At 41.0% G+C, this 22,457-nt stretch overlaps 1 protein-coding gene across 3 annotated transcripts in view; it reads right to left on the bottom strand.

Annotated features, from left to right (window-relative positions):
• Nucleotides 1-21,271, bottom strand: part of EPSTI1 (epithelial stromal interaction 1) — a 97,679-nt gene extending 76,408 nt beyond the window's left edge. For 2 of the 3 annotated variants that reach the window (XM_042977201.1, XM_042977207.1), the window contains exons 1-3: nt 20,989-21,267; nt 3,966-4,024; nt 1,868-1,951 (exon numbers count right to left, since the gene is read on the bottom strand). In XM_042977201.1, coding sequence (XP_042833135.1) covers nt 1,868-1,951; nt 3,966-4,024; nt 20,989-21,167 — 322 coding nt within the window. In that variant the 5' untranslated portion in view covers nt 21,168-21,267. Of the gene's footprint in view, nt 1-1,867; nt 1,952-3,965; nt 4,025-20,988 lie in introns of all 3 variants that reach the window. The other variant, XM_042977205.1, reaches the window with a different exon arrangement.
• Nucleotides 21,272-22,457: the final 1,186 nt, after the last annotated feature.

Genomic DNA, 22,457 nt, shown 5'->3' with positions numbered 1-22,457 from the left:
TTCCTTAGCCTACTCAGGCTGATGATGCTTTGCTTTGCTTGTCTTGTCTTCTCCTGACCCTACTGCCTCATTCTTTAGTAGCATAGTGTAGGATATCCTCAGGGGTCTTGCCACCAGAAAATTACATAGTCTTTATAACCAGGTTTTTAAAACTACTAATATTTTAGTTAGTGACTGTCAATCCATACCCCTTAGTTTTCTTTCTTGAGGTACTCAAGAGAAAAATATGGAAGTGACATTATTTGCCTATTCTCTCTTAAACCTAAAATAATTCGGGGACAGAAATCCTTGCAGCTTGCCAATCATCTAAGAATTGCCGTTTAGGGATTTCTTGGTGTTTATGCAAGCTTGGTATGTGTATTATAAAGATTCCTTTGAAATGATTCTCTGGTGCTTTGGTCACTAAAAGTGTCAGTTCTCTGAAAGATTCATTCGCACAGAAGATGCATTAAAACAATTTGCATTCACTGTAGTTTTTGTAATTGAACTGATAAACACACCACAGAGACATTTATTCTGAGTCCCCAAAGATATATAAGGCCTAGTCGGTTGTGGCCCTTCGGTCTCTGTTGTGGGGAACTGGGGAAAGGGAAAGAAACAGTGAGGAATATGGAAGCTATTATCTAATGTTACAGCCACTGTCAGTATCTCCTGGAACTATTCCAATAGTTTAAAGGGTAGATGAATAGGGGAGGAGTGGAGAGTTAAAACAAATAAAGAAAGGGGCTCTTAGGTGGCTCAGTTGAGATCCAGACTTCAGCTCAGGTCACGATCTCACAGTTTGTGAGTTCAAGCCCCACGTGGGGCTTGCTGCTATTAGCACAACGCCTGCTTCAGATCCTCTGCCCCCCCCCCGCCCCTCCCCCACTCATGCTCTCATGCATGTGCTCGCTCTGTCTCTCGCTCAAAAATAAATAAAAACATTTAAAAAAAGAAATAATGAAAGTCAGATGTCTAAGAATGTGAAGGCTTTGTTCCAAACTCATCTCAAAGTTTCATATATTCTAGGATTTTCTTTTTTACCTCCTAGACGCTCATGAAATACAATGGAATGATAGTGATAATACCATTACGTTCACCCATTAAATCATTTCCGAATTAGCTTATTTTTACCTTTGTCCTGGAAAAAATACTTTCCTAAAACTATTGTGACAGTAAGTAGCCCCTGACTCTAATGCATTTGTTGTTAACGAAATCTGTGGGAACCGTGTATCCAGTCTTTTCAGTTCCCAGCTGCTGCTGGAGAAAGGAAAAGCGAAGAAAGGATGTGAATGATTCCCATTAGGTGGCATCCCTGTTGAATGATTCAAACACCAGGCACAGGCAGCCCACACAATTCATCACACTGGCATGTGCTCTGGGGGCCCAAAGGTCTCTATCTGTAGAATGAAAACACAGGTGAAGTTCTCTTTATACCCACCACCGTGTCCCCAGCTCACTCTCATCTTCATTTTAGAATTGAATCTCCATCTGTTTTTTTTTTTTCCCATTAGCATTCAATACTGCCAGGATTAATATGCTTGTGATAGCTTTTACTCCCATCCTGTCTAGTGCTATGAAAAGGCATATGCAGCGTCCCAGGTACTTTCTTCAGAAGTGATCCTCTAAGAGACTCTAAATTATTCAGCAATTAAGCCATCACTTTATTCCCACATAACTGGGGCATCATACATTTGCTTCTCGCAGAAGATCCAAAACAACATACCTGCATACCTAAGAGTTTCAAGTTTAAATGCATTGTATTCCAAGCAGCACAATGACCCCCAAACCAATAACGCACTTTCAAAGACAGATGCAGGCAAGGCGCTAACAGGATCCCTGGGTGGCCCTGTCTCCCCAGATCCAGGCACCTGGTTTACTGGCTTACCTAAGCGCCTTGGGACCAGGGTAACAGGCTTCGCTCGCTGTTGTTCTTTCCACTTCTCAAGATTTTCCAGCTCTTTCTCAGCAACTAAGCCAGGTGAGAAATGTCAAATCATCAATTATTAGAATGTGAAAAGAAAACAGTTCCATTGATAGCACAAGAAACAAGCATCAGAGGGCAATTAACTCCATGCAAGCATGAGTGCACAAAATAGCCAGGAAAGGAAGGCACCCTTTGGGGCGACGCTGTGCCCACCCCTTAGGCTCTCTCTCTCTCTCTCCAAGAGTATGAACTGAAAGTCCAAATTTGGAAAATCCTGACCTCTTACTAAAATAAAGGAGTTTTGTTTTTCCTCTCATTCTGGCATTTTTAAAACCCTAGATCCAATTAGCTTTTTGAATTTTCTATAGAGAGTGTGTATAAAACTAGAATATTCGTATGTCAGTAAGAACTCTTTGCACACAGTAAGCAAAGCCCCAGAGAATTCTGATGCCCACAGCACTGTGTTTCGAACGTCCCCCAAGCTTACCGCAACTAGGGGTGAGGGCTCCAGCCCCTTGCACTCCATACCACCAGCCAGGAAAGCCTCCTCTAGGTGGAGCAGTGCTCACTGCCCAAATACACACTCTGCATGACAGCAGGGGGCGCCCGAGATACTAATTCTGTTCTTCAGTGCGCATCCAGATCTCCCCCACCTTAGACCCCATTGTTTCAAACGTCCATATGTAGTATTTTTAATTGGGGGGGGGGGGGGGAACCTTCTGAAACATACCCCAAATCCAGACCACACTAAGGCATAAATTCATGGAAAGTATTTAAATCACAAGCTCGTAAAATGCGAGAACCTTTGGGACTCAGTTGGGTCGCTGGTTCAGTTGCTGGCAATACCCACAGTCTCTGTATGCATAGCTGTGACCATCATACTCTGCATTGATGCAGGTGTACCACCCAGGGTGCAACATGTCTGGTGGAGAGTCGAGTCTCTAATTTAGACACCTGCTTCCCTGTTGTGCCTGTATGTCCATTCTTAGTCACAATATTAAATTTCCTATCAAGATCTAATAAAGGAGAGGGACACCTGGATGGCTCAGTCGGTTAAGCGTCTGACTTCGGCTCAGGTCACGATCTCACGGCCTGTGGGTTTGTTCCCCGTGTTGGCCTCTTGTGCTGACTGCTCAGAGCCTGGATCCTGCTTTAGATTCTGTGTCTCCTTCTCTTTCTGTCCCTACCCTACTCACACACACACACACACACACACACACACACACACACACTCTCTCTCTCTCTCTCAAAAATAAACAAACATTAAAAAAAATTATTTTAAATTAAAAAAAAAAGATCTAATACACGAGAGCACAGAATGTCAGTGCTAGCCCCACAGCTTGAATTGAACAGGCCTCATAACTTCTTTGTGAACTGGTTGAACTTGAGTTCTCCATCTACCTCTAAGTTATAATGCTGTAATTTAAATGGCAGCATTTATTTTATGGTACAACTTCAAATAGGCTATGTACCCACTAGGTACAAGGAGGACAAAAATGAGTAAAGTGTAGTCCCTGCCCTCAAAGAGGTTGTAATCTAGAACAAGGAAATGGACGCTTTCAAATAAAAACAGCTGAGGGCAGACTCTGATACTTACAAAATTATGGGAGCACAGAGGTTAAAGAAAAATTCCATTATGAAGGGATGGGACAGGACAGATCAAGAAAGGGACAAATTATGTCATGATCTGTTTCATATATAATTCATCTGCTCTGCAAGTATTCATAGTCCTGTAAAAATATCTGCAGTCAACCCAATTTCATGGGAACTAGATAATTTATTGGCAGTAGATGTGAAATTGTTTAAGTCCAACAGAAATCTGAGATTTGCCATTGTGCTATGAGTTCTGCTATTAACATAGAGAAACTAATTTAGAAGGATTAACAATAGAATAATTTTAAAAGCTATAATTAAAGCTGCTAAAGTTAAAAAAAGAAAAAACTCTGTAAGATTTGGTGAGTCTATACGTATCAGAAAATAAAACTATAAACCAAAGTAAATCAATCCTACTCTATAAGATGAGAAGCATTCTGAATGTTAAATGAATAAATATACATACTCCTTTGTATCTGATTTCTTCGGTTTTCATTTGGTGTTATCAAGGTATATGCGCCTGTGCTGGAATAAAGAGGAAAAAAATTGATTATCATGAGAAACTAATACCTATAACTTCCAGACATTCTTGCTGCTAATATACTGTATTTATGATCATCACCATCAAATAGGTACTGTGGAAGATAATCTTCTTAAGACCCAGCTCTGTTCTCTGGGAGGTGACAATCTAGTTGTCAAGTAAAACAAGTACACATGGCCAAATATGGAAATATAAAGCAACTGATCAAGACCGACAAGGGACTGCTTCACAGTTCGCTCTAGTAAACTGTCTTTGTAGGGATCCACCGTTCCTCCAGGTGGCACTCAGGGGCAAGTCCCTTTGAGATGGCTTTGGCCGGGCATTCTCTTCCATCATGACCCACATTGGGAGTACAGAAAACATTCATGCATTCTTTGTTCCTACAAACTGGAAATACATGCCACTTGCAACGCAGCCACCTTGTCTTCATGACCCATCTGAGTGGCCACGTGGCCACATCTTGTGCTTCCAGGCTTTGACTCTCCTAGGCATGGATCTACTAGGTCTCCTATTCCCCTGGGGACACAGATAGAACAGAATCAGGAGCTCAGAGCAGCATCCTTGAAGCATTTTAATTCATGGGGTGCGGATCTGGGAAGATGGCATTTAACCAAATATACACAACACTGAGATTCCAGGAGGCTGTTAAAATACTGTGAGCTTTTGAGGGCTGGAACTGGACTGATCTGTACACACCCAGCCTCTGGCACAATGCCTGGCACAGGGTACCTGCTTGATGACTGTGGGCTGAACTGAAATGAAATGATGCCACAGACCCAGTCTGTAAATCTGTTTGGCAGGGGGAGAGAGGCTCTTCTTTGAGATGATGGATGTGGCCCCACAAGAGCACCAATACCTCACAGAGCAACAGACTGCAGCATATGTGTGGGTACAATTTTAAGGGGAATGCTATGAATAATCAGCTTGTAAGTGAAGGTTTTTTTTTTTTTAAAAAAACCCCAGATACTCTTAGAATTCTCTCTCGTCAACACAGAATGTACAATTTCAAAGGACAAATTAGCAAAGATTGAACAGTAGAGGCCAAAAGTGCTGATTAACAGAAGTCATTTCTTCCTTATCTTGTTATTTTCCTAGCAGTGAGACTTCAGCCTGCTTCAAACTGGGCTTTAATTTTAGACTTGTAAATGGGAAGTGTACAATCACCTTTGCATGCAAATGGGGCTGCAAGATGCCCAATTACCTAACATATATCAGCAGACATTGCATTTGTAGCCTCACATGCATACAATGTTATGAATACAAAATGAGGAGGCTGCTACTGAAAATTAATCCCTTGTCCATTGCATATTCTTTGTCCACCCTAAGAAAGATTTTTCACTCCTCAATTCATAGGAGCTTGGGAGCTGCAATTCTGTGGGTAATGGCTGCACACTTGAATATGATGCAATGGTGAGCCATTGTACTTAAAGATGAAACGCAAGGTACTGGATTTAAATGCTCGCCGTGACATGATTGCACAATCCTTCAAGTCTAGCAACATCGTGGCACAGAGCTTCTCGCCATCCCAGGGATTTGACCCTACTCAACATCGCGGCACAGAGCTTCTCGCCATCCCAGGGATTTGACTCTACACTGATCAGCAGTTCTCAAACTTTAGCACGCATCGGAATCACCTGGAGGGTCAGTTAAAGCGCAGAGTTCCTGATTCAGTAGGTCTGGGGGCAGGGGCGAGGGGTGAGAACTGGCATTTTTAAAGTTCCCAGGTAATGTTGATGTGCTTTTTTTTTTTTTTTTTAACATCTATTTATTTTTGAGACAGAGAGAGACAGAACACGAATGGGGGAGGGTCATAGAGAGAGGGAGACACAGAATCTGAAGCAGGTTCCAGGCTCTGAGCTGTCAGCACAGAGCCCGGCGCGGGGCTCGAACTCACGGACCACGAGATCATGACCTGGGCCGAAGTCGGACGCTTAACCGACTGAGCCACCCAGGTGCCACAATGTTGATGTTCTTGATCTAGGGACCACACTGTGAGAACCACTGCTGTAGATCAATCAAGTTATATTTGAACATTTAGACTGATGGGAATTCAGGGATTAAATCATTGATAAAGATATAGATACAGATACACACCGAAGGTCACAAGGTTAATTAAGCATTGGTACTCAGACTCAAATGCAGGACTTCTGTTTTAGATTAGTTGGGTGTTTGCAGCTAACCCTTCAGCTTGACACAGAGAGTAGAAGATATGATCGTCACTCATTTCCAGCCTCTTGGTAGACTTCCAAAGTAACCTACTTTACTGAGCACCTATTTATGGACTCACATTAAGGGGTTTATGAAGAATGAAGGGAGATATGAAAAAGCAGACCAACCACTTTAATGGAGCTTATATTTTAGTTAGGAACAATTTCTGAAGCCTGTGGAGCAAACCACAAGAATATCCAAACAAGTGTCAAAGTAAGAGGACATTAAGTAGAAATTCAAGGTGGGGGACAGTCACAGAGGGAAAGAAATGAGAAGTATAGCCAGCTGAGGTTTAAAAGACAGGGTCTTGACATGGCCAAAGAAGGGTTCCTTTGCTAGGGCTTTACCAAGAGCAGCTTCACAGAGAATTTTCCAAGTCCCACGGGCCTCCCTTATGCCCAAAATTTAAATTTCGTTAAAGATCTGAAAAGAAAAATCATGCTATAGGTAAAAGATCTTATTCCACAATATCTAATCTGAATATGTTCAAGTCTGATAACATCACAGTAGCGTCTTTAGTTTTAGGAATGGAACTGCGGTCAATCTATCGCAATTTGTGTAGCCTACAGTGTGGGGCCATGAAAAGAGGGAAAGAATTATCCAACCCTAAATTCAAAGCCTGTTAACTTGAGAGCCTTTTAACATAACCCCAGGCTCAAGGAGAGGTCCCAGTAATAAATGTTTCATGTTAGAGAATTCCTTAGTAACCTTCTTAGTAACATTTTCTCGGCTGAAATTGCCAAATCTGAAACATAATATCCAGAAGAAAGCATGGCAAGTATTTGGGCTTCTAGTCCTCTGACTTGCTATGGAAAGAGGAGCCTACTTCTAAGGATCTGCTTTTTAGGTTTTTTTATTATCATGTGGCAGAGAGTAATGCCTTGGTAGATACAAATATCTGTCCCTTCTCCCCTCCCTTTTTCTTGACATGAATAACAAGTATAACTTATTCATGTTTTCAGCCAATTAATTTCCACCCACAGCAAGGGCCTCTGCTGTGTTAACCTGCATGTCTTCCCTTTCAACAGCCTGACTCTCAAAGATGCTGATCCAGACAAGCCCAACCTACCTATATTTAGTATTCTGGGCATTTCCCGATTAAGCAACATTCAAGCCACTGAAGTAAATGTATATCTTTGAAAATGAGTTTCCTTAATTACCTCATTGAAATTTAATGAAATCTCGCAATTTGTAAGATTATTTTCACTTTCCAACAGCACACATCCAGGAGACATACTGAGGGAGAACATATAAAGAAGAGCAGAAGACAAAGAGAAAATGTGTTCTTGCGCCATACAAAAAAAAAAGAGAGAGAAGAAAAATATATTTAAGAAATGGTTTTCTTGCAAGGTCTCTCCTGAGCTACACAACTGCTTCTCTCGTGTCCATTCTTGCACAATTTTTATAACATCTCATCAATAAGCGCCCTATGAAAATGTTATGCTGAAGTTATGAAAAATATCTTGGCTGGCTAAAAGTATTACATAAATATATCCCCTGGTGTGTACAAACTGCAGCAGATGTAATTTAAATTTCTAATTAGGAACAACACTGGTTTGACTGAAAAAGAAACACAGGAGCAAAAATTCAGAAACAGAAGATTAAGTAACAAACAGATCTTTTCAAGCAGTGTAGGAGACATGTAAAGTCTACCATTCTTCAAAAAACTCAGTTCAAGAAAACCTTAACCTTGCATGGACTTGAAAAAAAAGATTTTTGGTTAATCAAAGGCACTGGATTTTCTTGCTATGGCTTTCCATATTGGTTTTTGTTATATGACCTTCAATATAGGCATCTGAAGCTTACTGTTTTTAGCCAACATGTGTCAAAACTTGAAGCATTCAGGTTTCCAAAAGTTTAATCAACAGACCATATTCCCAAGAAAAACAAAAAATAACAAGATCCGGCTGAGTAAATCATACTTAACCACTACACCTGTTACACCAACCCTGATCCAGTACTCCACAACTCCAGTGAGGAAGGGCTCATGAATTCTTTGACCTCAAAATCTGCAGAGCCCAAAACATTGTCTACACATCCAAGAAGCTGATGTGAAGCAAGTTAGTTCTTGAACTCACAGCTTCTGGTGGACAACTGAATAGATACCCAGAGGGCAGAACAGACACCCAGAGGGAAAAGGTACGCAAGAGACCACAGGTCATCAGCACCTTTGTGCATAGAATAACTTTATGGAAAGTCGAAAAGGTGTACGTACACACACACACACACACACACACACACACACACACACACACACCTTCCATCCCAGCATTCCTATGTAGGCTCATGGTTTAGTGGGATATGGTAAATTTATGCAAATGAGAGAAAAGTGCTCCTTCTTTCAGGTAGAGGTAACCCTACACCAGGGTGCATGGTTTGGTATGTATTTCAGCTCCAAATTACTACCTTTGCCAGACAAGTTTGTGTAGTTACCAACCTGCACAACCATACAGGGTAGACCTGAAAGATGTCACATTTCATCACTTAAAACACATATACAGACATAAATGATAAGGGCTTTGAGAAAAGCAAGAAGGATTCACTCTAAAGATACAAAGAATATATATGAAACATAGTATCATTGAGACTCACCATCTTTAAGAGGCCAAAAACTAATGATGGGAGTGGAGATGGGGACCAACTGTTAGGTATACTTGCAAAATGTATGAAATTGAATTCATATTTTCAGAACATAGAGATGTTGGATCTGGGACTTGATTTGAGCCTACTTGCAAACTACTTGCTTAACCTAACAAGCTAACCTTAGCCATGTTACTGTTTCATAGATACTGGCAAAAGCCACGAGACTCCTGGGTCAGAGATAAATGCAAGGCATGAGGGATTTTTATCTAAATCTCTGCATAAAACATTTAAAAAGAAAATTCATCTTTTATTTCTGATTTTGAAAGACATATGCTTATAGAAGAAAATCACAAAATATATTTTTCAGTATTTAAAAGGCACTCATAATCCCACGCCTCAGAGATTACAATTAGTTTCATTTGAGTGAATTTCAGTCCAATCTATATTCTGTACATATTATTACACCATTGCAAACATATTTTAAGTCCAATTTTATGTCTTACTTTCACTTGTAGGTGCTTTCCCAACTATTCATGTAACAAGCTTAATGTTAGATGGCTACATAGTATTTCACAACATGGATGCATCATAATGTAGCCACTCAACTATGTCAGGTGTTTCAATTGTTCACAGTTTTAAACAATACTGCACCATGTACAAAGCATAAAAATACAGCTTTGCACAGAATATTAACCAGAACGTGGGGCACCTGGGCGGCTCAGTTGGTTAAGCGGCTGACTTCGGCTCAGGTCATGATCTCACAGTCCGTGAGTTCGAGCCCCGCATCGGGCTCTGTGCTGACAGCTCAGAGCCTGAAGCCTGTTTCAGATTCTGCATCTCCCTCTGTCTGACCCTCCCCTGTTCATGCTCTGTCTCTCCCTGTCTCAAAAATAAATAAAACGTTAAAAAAAAATTAAAAAAAAATAAAATAAATAAAAAAAAGAATATTAACCAGAACAAAACTCTAAAACAATAAATAAACAATAGTCCTCAAAAATCAATACTTTGAACAGGAATGTGGACATTTAAATTTTTCTTCCTTAGCTATCTCATTTGCATTTCCAAAATCCCAGAAACAGTATGATCAAATGATTAATTTCTGTTCTGGTGCCTGACTCTCCTCAATTCTTAAACTAGGAGAGATGCTGGCCCTACCCAACCATTGATTTTTCACCTCCTTCTTATTAAATGGCACCTTTGTAGTATTCAGCTTCACAAAGTACCCAATTAAAAGACTACAGTCCACAACCTTTTTTATATCTAGGTGTGACCATGCTATTAAGTTTGGGAAACCTGAAATGTAAGGGGAAGCTATTGAGAAAGGTTTCTAGGAAAGCTCCTTTAAATGGAAACAGGCAGGAAAAGCTTTTTTGTTGCTTTCTCCTACCTGGAAGGCTGAAGTGGTAGCTGGTGCTCAGACAGGTATCTTGGTCGATGAGGCAACTTGAATATGGAAGATATGCATCAGAAATGGCAGAAATGGGGCACCTGGGTGGCTCAACTAGTTAAGCATCTGACTCTTGACTTCAGCTCCAGTCATGATCTCACGGTTCCTGAGTTTGAGCCCCACATCAGCACGGAGCCCGTTTGGGATTCTGTCTCCCTCGCTCTCTGCCCCTCCCCCACTTGCTCTCTATTATCTCTATCAAAATAAATGAAAAAAAAAAAGAAAAGAAATGGTAGAACTGAGGGGCACCTGAGTGGCTCAGTCAATTAAGCATCCAACTCTTGATTTTGGCTCAGGTCATGATCTCACGGTTTGGGAGTTCCAGCCCAGTGTCGGGCTCTGCACGGACAGTGCAGACCTGTTTGAGATTCTCTCCCTCTCTTTCTGCCCTTCCCTCACGTGTGCATGTGCGTTCTCTCTCTCTCTCTCTCTCTCTCTCTCTCTCTCAAAATAGATAAACATTTTTAAAAATGGCAGAACAGAAAGACAAAAGCAATCTGGTGCTCTGGGACTATAAAACCTCCACATTAGTGGTAATCTATTGCCAAACTGCCTGGCTTTAAACCCTAATTCCGTTACATTCTAACTACAACTTTGGGCAAATTACTAAGTTTTTCTATTTTTTTCACCTGTGAAATGGGGCTAACCACTACCTACTTCTTAGAGTACAGACATAAAGTACTTAGGACAATGCTAGAAAATATATGTTCTATTATGGCTTCCTGTTATTTGTACTACATCACCCGTAGGCTAGCTACCTTCAGACCTCTCTCATAGGCGAGAAACAAATAGACAAAGCCATCTCTGCTCAAGGCACCTAATTGGAGATATTGTATTATATGTAATTGTAATATAATAATTACATATAACCTATGTGTAATATGACACCTCTTTTACCATATGTAATAAAACCTAGCCCTGAATCATATGCTGCGATTCCATTTCTTTGCCCCATCTTCTTCAACAATGTATGTGAGTTAGTTTTTCTGTCTTTTTACCTCCTGGTTCTGGCATTTGCCGCTCACATCTATATCCTAGTTCCTGATTCTTTCCTTTCATCCATGTCTTAGGAGTCATAAGAACCACTACATGAAACAAAGTAGTGTTGATAAATCTCTCATTAAAGATTAGTATATAGTCTTCTGTAAAAGACAGCATGGTTCTCAGCCCAGGTTTTTTGCTAAATTATTTATTGAGATATAATATTTTTAGGCAAAATGCACAAATCTTAAGTATATAGCTCCATGACAAACTTCCTTTTAATTTATCCAGATTCCAAAAGAATAAAGGAAAAAAGAGAGAGGCATAACAAACTTTAGAATATTACCTGAAATTATTTTTGTATCTTAAATTTTAAGCCTATAAGCAAAATTTAAATATTAGTAAAATGAAAACCCATATATTATTTACCTATATTTACCGATTGCTCACATTTGGCCATATTTCTTTCACTCCCTTCATGTTTATTTTTTCTGAACCATATAAAAGCAAGCTGCAGAGTCATTAATGCATAACCCTGAATACTTTAACCTGTGTCTCTCAAGAACAAAGACATTCCCCTACTTACACATTAAAAACTATCACACCCAAGGAAATTAATATTACTATGTAGTCTCTGTACAAATTTCTAAACTGTTCCAATTTTTTTTTTTAACTTTTAACGTTTATTTATTTTTGAGACAGAGAGAGACAGAGCATGAATGGGGGAGGGTCAGAGAGAGGGAGACACAGAATCTGAAGCAGGCTCCAGGCTCTGAGCTGTCAGCACAGAGCCCAACGCGGGGCTCGAACTCACGGACCGCGAGATCATGATCCGAACCAAAGTCGGCCACTTAACCAACTGAGCCACCCAGGCGCCCCGAAACTGTTCCAATTTTTTAAGTATTCTTCCCTACCCCCACCACACCCTGGATCCAATCATGGATTACACACGCCTGTTTTTTGACAAGTCTCTATAGACTCCTATAATCCAGGACTGTTTCCTTGACTTTTTCTTCCTTTCATGACTAACAATTCTGAAGAGTCCAGGTGTGATGGTTAACTTTGTGTGTCAACTTGACCTGGCAACAGGATACCCCCGTGTCTGGCTAAACGTTATTTCTGGGTTGTCCATGAGGGTGTTTCTGAAAAATGTAAGCATCTGAATCCATGGTCTGGGTTGTCCATGAGGGTGTTTCTGAAAAATGTAAGCATCTGAATCCATGGTCTGAGTAAAGCAGATGGCCCTTCCTCTTGGGGTGGGGGGGGGGGGGCATCATCCAGTCCCTTGAGGGCCTCAACAGAACAAGGAAGGCAGAGGAAGGTGGAAACCAATCTCAACCTGACTGCTGAGCTGAGACATTGATCTCCTGCCCTTGGTACTCCTGGTTCCCAGGCCTTCACACTTAGAGGGGAATGTACACCATGGCTCTCAGTTTTACAACTTCCAACTACACAGTGGCTTTCCTGGGTCTCCAACTTGCAGATGACAGATCGTGGGACCTCTCAGCCTTCATAATTATGTGAGCCAATACCTTATAATTTTATAATAAATTTCTTTATATATATGAAATAATAATCTCTTAATACAAACATATATAATATATAAGCATATTACATATATAATACATATTATATATGTAATAAATATTATATATTTATAATGATAATCTATATAATATATAGTACATATATGTAATCTATTAGTTCTGTTTCTCTAGAGAACCCTAATACACCAGGTAAACTGTCTAATAGAATTTATAGAATGCCTCACAATCTGAATGTGAAACATTGATGACTTCCTCATGATTAGATAGTCAGGTGAAACGGGGGGGAAGAGTACTACATAAAAGATATTATCCAAGATTCCATTGTTAGAACAAGGACTGTTTCCTTGAACAACTAAATAATAAATCAATGTGAGAATAGAATCTGCCTGTAAGTTAGCGGGCAATCACATTTTAAAATAAAGATTAGAAAGAGAACATATCTTCTCCTGCCTGTCACCTTCTATTGGCAATAGAAATCAGAAGGCATAATGGCTCTAAGACTTTCTACTTGGCCTAAAGAGTCAAAAAGCACAGCCTACACTTTAAAAATAAATATGTCTTGGAGCACCTGGGTGGCTCAATTGGTTAAGCATCTGACTTCGGCTCAGGTCATGATCTCACGGTCCATGGGTTCAAGCCCCGCACCAGGCTCTGTGCTGACAGCTCAGAGCCTGGAGCCTGCTTCAGATTCTGTGTCTCCTCTCTCTGTTCCTCCCCCACTCATGCGCTCTCTCTCTCAAAAATAAACATTAAAATTAATTAATTAATTAATTTAAATGTCATCATATCAAACCATTTGAAGTGTTTATTTCTAAGGATTAGAATTGCGGGGAACTTTCACTTTGTATATTATTTTTGTAATGTTTGAGTTCTTATAATAAGCAGACATAACTTTATTTTTACAATCAGGGAAAACATTCCAAAAAAAAAAGAATTTTTCAATGAGGAAATATTTAAAATTAAGACTTCAAGCAGGGGCTCAGATTTGCTTAGAAGATTAGGTGGCATAGGATTTCCACTCTCTGGTGCACCAGTCAAATATACACTGGGCAATACTAGCCCTTGAGTTTTAATGATGATAAACGTCTTTAGTTTTTCTATCGGATTTTAACGGACTGCCTTTTAAGTTTCATATTTGGGGGAAAATTATGAACATTACAGAACAAAGGAAGATCGTCATTAGCTGATTCTCTGATACAGAACAGACCCTTCAAAAGCAGTCTTCATCTTTGATGATTTTTTTTTTCCTGTTAAGCTTTTGTTTCAGATTCAAATAGATTCTGAATAGACGCAATTAACCTTAACAATATGTATAACCTTACAGCATTCTACTGACTTTGAGTTAAGTAACCTTACTGTGTAATTGAACTAAGTTTCTTTTTTCTCATTTCTGCTATGCGTCTACTGATTATTGCAGGTATTATGTATTTTCAGGCTTTCATCATCCTGTTGATTTATTGTTTCACTGTTTCAGCTGTCAAAGACTTTTTGAGAAATGCCCACTCATTTTTGATATTGTATTTGAGCAAAAGTGATTGCGCCCCAAGACTTGGCGGACTGCCAGATGTATTCCATACCGAGGGGTGAAATCCAGTGCAGAAAAGTTGGAAATTCCTTCTAAACACAACCATAATTTCGATCCTCCTGTCTAAACAGGAAGAGAAAGTGGATCTAAGCAAACCAGACTGTCTCTCCTTTCCATCCACCCCAGCAATCTCTTCTGCCACGCACAGAACCATGCTTTTCACACTATACAGGTAACCCACTAATGGGTCATGAAACCAATTTAACGGGCTTATTTTTAACAAATGAGTGTAGAAAAGGTCAGTGTTCATCACATAGAAGAAAGGTGAGAGTTGTTTTGTGAAGATTCTTCAGTTATATATAAACTCCTACATACCCACACCTGTACCAGATCATGAACGTCAGATGCATTGCATACACTAGCCTTTGGTCAGAAGTCTGAAAGATCACTGGAAGTCAGGATGCTGTTTAGGTTGCTCATAAACAGAAACAGTAAGAGAATTATTTTAATGCAAGCCCACCAAGCTGCCATTTAAGAAAAGCAGCAGAGACAAGAGAACCCCCACAGAAACTTCATTCTTGCAAATGACTTCTTTGTCCAAATAATTTTAAAGCTGTACATAAAGGTCACATTACCGTTTGTACTATGCCACTCCCTTTAGCCTACAGAATTTCTATTTTCTTGATGTGAAAATATGACAATTGATGGAAGCTTAGCTAGCTGCGCTCCCACTCCTTCCTCCCGCTCTGTATCATGTTCGGGATCTAGACTTAGGTAGATAGACTCAGGTTTGAGTGCTGCTTCTTTTACTAAAAAAAAAGCCATGAGACTCCGGGACATCATTTAATCTCCAAAGACTCAGTTTCCTCAACTGTAAAGTGGCAAAGTGTTTACTGTATCAAGAAAAAGCAATTATAGGACATGCATAGTACAAGGTCTAGCACATGGTTAAGAGTTCAAGACATAAGAGTTCAAGCTATTGATTGTTATTTCGGTTTTATTCTCTCGGGGTGCCCACTTTGACTATTCTAGGTCACAAGTAATTTACTTTAAGCTACCACAGTATTGGAATGCTTTGCCATACAGCTCATTTCAAAAATAAGTCAGATAGGCAGAGTTCTCCTGATTAGTTTGCTAGTAGAATATAGTAATCATTGAGACACCTAACAAGCTCATTGAGCCATATAATTATCATTAAGAGTTAAACACTGTTGTTTTACAAACTTTCTGAATGCTTATGAGCCTTGCCTGAAGATTGAGTTATAGTCCTCTAATGAATAGCCATCTATATTGAGCCGTCAAGAAGATTACTCATCGGAATCAATCATAGATTTTTCTCTTCCCATGTACTATTATTTCATAGCACTAAAAGGGCCTGGAGCTCTCCATCCCCAGGGAGGAATAATAACCTGATGCTTTCATGCCATTTAACATCTATAAACAAAAGCTTACTTTCTCAGAGTCATATGAGGATTCAGAAGAGAAATTTGGGGCATTGCGGTGAAGAAGAAATAGCGAAAGCAGTTCTTATAAATTTGTAAAAACTTGTACTTAATTTAAGACTATATTATGTAGCCAGTTCAGAATCAAGTGAGGTGAGTCAAGAACATAAGTTTTTGATGATCTGTCTTAGACCTAAGACATTATATTTCAGGATTCAGAATATACTCAACAATTATTCCAATAGTGATGCTCATAAAAATTGAACGCTATAACTTAATGACTATATGATCATATATTCCACTTTATACCCCATCCTATATCTATAAAATGCTTAATACTAATGTTTCACAGTGTTCTTTAAGGAGAAAAGAGAGAAAAATTGGGAAGTGGCCATTAATAAGTGGTCTTATCAAGCCATCCTTTATTTCCCTTCACTGTTCCTTGAGACTTTGAGGACAAAGGGAAAAGGACAAAGGGTATGAGTTACCAGGTTTATTTCCTTCCCTGGAGCACAGCAAACTGGGAAAAGTATTGAAGTTTTGCATGAGGAAATGAGGGAACTAGAACTGCAAAGGGAGGAAATAAGAAAAAGGAGTGAGTTTCCCTAGTATACTCATATAGCACTTCAACAGCATCGAGTCTAAGCAGTTAGTAATCAGGGCTGTGGTGTATCTGAGAGGCTGTGTCAGCTTCGGTCCTCCAATTCGAAGACATCAGGACAGGATTAGACATGCAAGATGTTTTGGAGGAAAACGCTTAGGAAGGACCAAAGTGGAATGCACACGGGTAGGCAGTGAAAGCCTCAAGAACATGAGCAGGTCTGATACCTATGAAAGGAGACAGGGGAGGCGGGGATTGAGCGGGAAGAGCCTCCGACTGCTGTATAGTTCTGAGAAAATCTTGGAGAGTTCAGTGGGGAGTCTTCTGGCAAAAGCTGCCCAATAGAGAAGTCCCACATAGGCCAGGAACACGCTTACATGAGTACCCTGGAAAGTTCGGAAGGGTGCAGAATAAGAGTGCTCTCAGAACAAAGGGCATAATGGATGGTGGCAGCTGGGGCTAACAGTTGACTATGCTCCCCACAGTAAGTTCTTTTGAAGGACATCTGAACAGAAAGTTTCCCTGGCTGTCATAGGGGCCACATAAACTCCTGTGGTATAATAAAAGATAAATACTTAGACCTTAACCCTGGTTCCCAGCACAGATCTCCAAAAATCCTTGGGATTCCACGTGATAAGAGTGTTGATTATATGCTAACGAGAGGACCCCAGAATGCTTCCGGATAGGAGTGATTTGCCAGGAAAACCAACCATGAGATTAGAGGATGATTTAATCGACTATGCCTGTGTAATGGAGCTAAATAAAAATTCTTGAATAAGGACTGAGGAGCTCCCAGAATGGTGAACACATCCAAGTGCGGAGAGGGTGGCCCACCTAAACAGGGCATGGAAGTTCTGTGCAATGCCCCGCCCTCCTACCTTACCCTTGCATCTGTCCCATTTGGTTGTTCCTGAATTGTATCCTTAATAATAAAACTGTAATCGTAAGTACAACAGTTTCCATGATTTCTCTGATTCGTTCTAGAAAACTAGGGGAAGAGAGGTCATGGAAACCCCCACATCTGTAGTCAGCCAGGCAGAAGTGTGGGTAGTTTGGGGACCCCATTTGTGGCGGGTGTCTGAAACAGGGGCAGTTTTGTGAAACTGAGCTCTAACCTGTGGGGTCTGCACTCACTCTGGGTAGTGTCAGAACTGAACTGAACTGAAGCTGGTTGGTGCTGGAATAATATGTTTGATGTCAGAAAAAAAAACCACACGCCTTCTAACCAGCCTGTAGACTGCAGCGCAAACATCACTTCTTGGTAACGCTTCTCCTGCTCCCGAGACGAACTTAGACCCTGGCTTTCCTTTATAGTGCATATAGTGTTATTCCTATAATTATCTAATAACTGTGTACCCCATCAATTAGACTATAAGCCATATAAGGGCTTATCTCTTGTTGAGTAGTTACTTGTCCCTGAATTCGTAATTAAATATCCAGAGCTAGATATCCTCTCTTCTTACAGGATTGTTGTGAGGACTGAGTTCATATACATAACACACTTTCACATATTAACTGTTACATGTGTTATTTTATTGCTTATCTTTAACTCTCTTCAGTTCTCAGCATAAAGTAGGCCACAAATATGTTAATTTATATACAAATTCAGTTCACCTGATGTTAAAGTAAATTGTATAGCAAAATTCCACATTATAGGTTCATTTTCAGAATATCTTTTTATTTACTTTAAATGGCATCAAGCTAAAGGACTATTTCCGGGTATGATTATAGACAAGTACCTGAATTGAGGGAACCCTGTGTTGCTATCACAAGCAAGAGTCTATTGCCCAGAATTGGGTAAAGTCAGGTGAAAAATCTCCTTCTTCATATATAAGATTAAACCCATGCTTTAATCATATACTTATCTAGAAATTATATAAGTGAGTGGGAGATATTTACAAAAAAGCAAAATATTGGGGCGCCTGGGTGGCTCAGTTGGTTAAGCATCCAACTTTAGCCCCAGTCATGATCTTGTAGTCTGTGGGTTCGAGCCCATGTCAGGCTCTGGGCTGACACTCAGAGCCTGGAGACTGCTTTGGATTCTCTCTCTCTCTCTCTCTCTCTCTCTCTCTCTCTCTGACCCTCCCCTGCTAGTGCTCTCTCACTCTCTCTCAAAAATAAACAAACATTTAAAAAAATTTTTTTACAAAAGCAAAATATTGAAAGGGACAGTGAAGGTAAATTGTTACTTTGGATTCAAAGTATATATAAGCCTTTCTTCTCTTTAAGTCTGTGTAAATTGCTTATGATACCTAGGGACAAGATAAAAATCACCAACTAAAAATAATTGGGAAAGCCAACATGAATTAGCACTTATAATTATTTAAATCCAAACATAGTCAAGAACACAGCCTTGCCTTAGAGTCTATTTGGAGGTTCTCAGGAGTCATTTAAAATATTAAGAGATTGCCTTAACATCTCCACATGGAAGTAGGTGTTTTGAACCAGTGTGTTTTTACAATGTACAAATACTCCGCTTCAGGGTGACGGCACAGTACTTGATCAATTAACATCTGTTAAATGAATTTAAGGTTGTCAGCATCCCACATTTACTGGACATTTCCTTCCTGCCAGGCATGAAGTTCTGTTCTACGCATACACCTACACACAAATAAAGAAGCCCTCAGAGGTTGGTATTATCTCATTTTAAGTAATGAGGAAACTGAGGCATAAAGTACTTGAGCACCTTGCTGAAGTTCAGAGAGCAAGTAATGGCAGAATGAGAACATGGAGTCTGGCATCAAAGCCCATGCTCCTGTGCCCTCACTGGCACTTCCCTAAGGAATTAATGGAAAGATGTGCACAATACAAGGTTAAATCCCAATCCTTTGTCATGTAAATAAGCGCATATTGAAAATGAACAAATGAAGCTTATTAATCACTTCATCCTTCCTTTTTCTCTACTTCCCACCAGAAAATGCTATAATTCTGCTCAAAAAAAAAAAAAAAAAAAAAAAAAGAATAAAGCCCTCTTTTAGGGTTTGTGTGTGCATTTTACTAAGATATTATTTACCATTCAACCATTTTCCTTGGTTTTCCAGTTCCATTAAAGGATATAAGTGAGAATAAACAATAGAAGTGACTAATGGAGATGTAAGAATTCGGAGTGGTCCAAACAGGATCTCCTCTACTGAACACCTAAAAGGGAATGACTCTTATAACGCTCTACTTATTGCGACCGGTTCGCATTTTTTAAAAATAAATAAAAGAGCTCTGGGAAAGCCAACTCTCCCATGTACTCTCTAATGGTCTATCGGCAAATCTTAAAAATCACAAAATAGTATGCAGTGAGGTCTTCAGGTATTGAGGCCTGGACAATGAACTAGAAAACCGCCCCTTTCCGAGCAGTTTGGTCCAGCAAGATTCTGGGGATGTTGACAGCCAAAAAAGAAAAAAAAAGGAAAAGAAAAAACAGAAAGATGCAAATGCTAATATTTATGAGATGATATGAGCTTGCAAATAAATGATTGTATCTAACTAGATGCTCTTTAACAACAAAAAGGCATGTAAAGGGCGTTCATCATCAACCTGAGACTGTATGCCCATGACCTCTGCTACATTAAATGCTACAGCTTACTGAGATTACTTGAATTTAATGAACCTCTATCGTAGCAAGACACCTCTCATTCCGCAAAGGTGACAAATGCGGCAATCTCTAACTGCAACCACCTGGGTCACCCACCCCATCTAAGGGCAACCCTAAGTGGAATAATATCGAAAGCCCAGTACTCATGACTTCTTTCAAAGTTAAGGGATGAAAGAAAAGTTACTGTTTACGGGTCATATGGTGATACACTGTTCCTTGGCAACCAGCAGGTCTTTTGTGCGACTACAAGTTGATGGAAAGGGGGGAACTGAAAATGAAACTATTCAGAGGATTCCAATGCACAGAAGCAGCACTTCCGGAGCCCTGTGTAGCCATACTATCCTGTTAAAGAAGCTCCTTCCATTGGGAGGAAAGCGAGGATCACTGACGCGGCGTAACAAACGTTTTCAGGGTACCAACTGTAGACTCTGAACCAAAGACCAAGGTCAAGGTTACCTATATGACAGGAAACCCTGCGGCCACTCTCGACCTCACCCGGTCCCACTCCTCTGGTCCTAAGAGGTCATTTATCTGGGAACTTGGTTGAGATGCAAGCGTGCTCCCAGAGCCAGCATTTGGAGCATCTACCCCATAACACATTCCCTCTCCGCCCTTGCCCTGGCAGCTGACGCGGAGACACCACTTAAGGGCATTGATGGTTTAAACCAGGAAGGAAAACAATAATTCATGCTAAAGAGTATGAGTTCTGGAGACACCTGTAAAGTTCGTAGGAAGCTCAGGCGAGTTCTCCACACGTCTTTTCAATCCTGTAGCCAGTCACGAGAATCGGGGAAGCAATGTTCTTGAAAGGAACGAGAGCTGTTATTTAGCAAAGAACCGCAGACTGGCACACTCAATTTATAAGGTAGTAATTCCTGAAAGCTTTTGGGTAGGCAAACGAGCCTGCACTCTCTCAGAAACCCCGTTACTGGGCCCCCGTGGTTTCAAACTCCGATGATCAAGAAAGTGCTCGCAAGTCTGTCTGAGGTCTGGGCTCCCGCCCCCAAGCCAGGTTGTTAAGTACGTACCACCGCTGGCCGGCGAGCCGTGGGCTCTCCTGCGAAGGGCTCTGGGCGGTCGCCTGCGAACCCGGTCTGGGACCTTGCAGCTGGCCCGGCTCCCGAGGCCGCCCGGGGGGGTCCCGGGCCGGGCGGGGGGCCGGGGGGGCGCCGAGCCCGGAGCCCACCACCCGAGTGCGGGTGAACATAGCTCTGAGTCCGCGGGTGCCCGGCCGCTGCTGCGGCGGGGACGCGGGCTGGGACGGCTCGGGAGTCTCGAGATGAGATTCGAAAGGGCAGGGGCAGCGGTTTCAACAGCTTGAGTTTCGATTTCCCGCCAGCAGCGGCAGGTGCGCCGCCCCGGAGGACTTCCCCATTCGGGCTCCACTCGGGCGCCCTCTGACCTCAGCGCGGGTGAAGGCTCTCGCTGCGCCGCCCTGGCGGGGAGAAGTGAGCCTGCTCCGCCCCTACCCGTGGTGGTTCAAGGTCTCGCAGCCACCTTAGAGGATAATGAAGAGACCTGTGATCAACCACGGACGCCTGATGAGGGGGTAGCCGCAAGGGGACTAGAACCCTCAAAGATACTTTAGGGCTGTGTAATAGGTAACCCCTAATTTGAGGTTACTGCTGGAAATTTGAGACCCTGAACAATAGATTAACCTTGGAACGCCAGAGATTAGGTGAATAAATGAAATCATCTGAACAAAATTTTGCCTTACGTTGTTGTGCACATACTTTCAAGTTAAAGGAAATGTGAAGTGGAATCAAAAGCCAAAAGTGAAATCAAAAGCCAAAGAAAGCCCAAAAGAGGGGAAGCAAGCTCTTGTTATTTATGATGGCGGCATTAGCGTTTGTTTACGTGTCTCCTACCACATAGGTTATGGGAGGGAAGAGATTTCTCTCATTTTTGTATAGCCAGCATTAGGACAGTCATGATCAACCCACTACACATCAGAATCGTCTGGGAGCTTTCTAAAAATAGGGATGCTGAGACTCACCCCCCAGACCTACAGATACAGAGTCTTGCAAGTCCAAATTTGGAAGGAAAAAAATCTCCATTCCATAGTCGAATCATTGCCCAGTGTCTTGCACAGACCGGGTATGAAATTAATACTTCTTGAATGTTTGATCAATTACTTAGCAAGGCTGCCTGGAGAATCATTGCTGCCTAGCCCTCAGCTTGCCCAAGAATTTGCATTTCTAACAAGTTTCCTAGAGATACCTATGGGGCTGGTTTGGGACCACCTTTTGAGAACCCTGCTGTGGGCAATGTGGGAGGCACAGAAGGTTTTCCCGTAGGGCAGTTATGTAATAATATGTTTGAGAAAGTTCTATCAGCAATGTGAAAGACAGATTGAAAAATGAAGAGGCTGAAATCTGAGAGAGAAACTAAAAGCCTAGTTATTATAATCTAGGTGGGAAATCTGAGCTAAGGCAACAGCATGGGAAATAGGAAGGAGGGGACAAAACCGTGACATTCCAAATGAAAGGTTAACATA

Source organism: Panthera tigris, chromosome A1 (genome assembly GCF_018350195.1).
Source record: "Panthera tigris isolate Pti1 chromosome A1, P.tigris_Pti1_mat1.1, whole genome shotgun sequence".
Taxonomy (NCBI): domain Eukaryota; kingdom Metazoa; phylum Chordata; class Mammalia; order Carnivora; family Felidae; genus Panthera; species Panthera tigris.
This window is presented reverse-complemented; position numbering and strand designations above follow the sequence as displayed.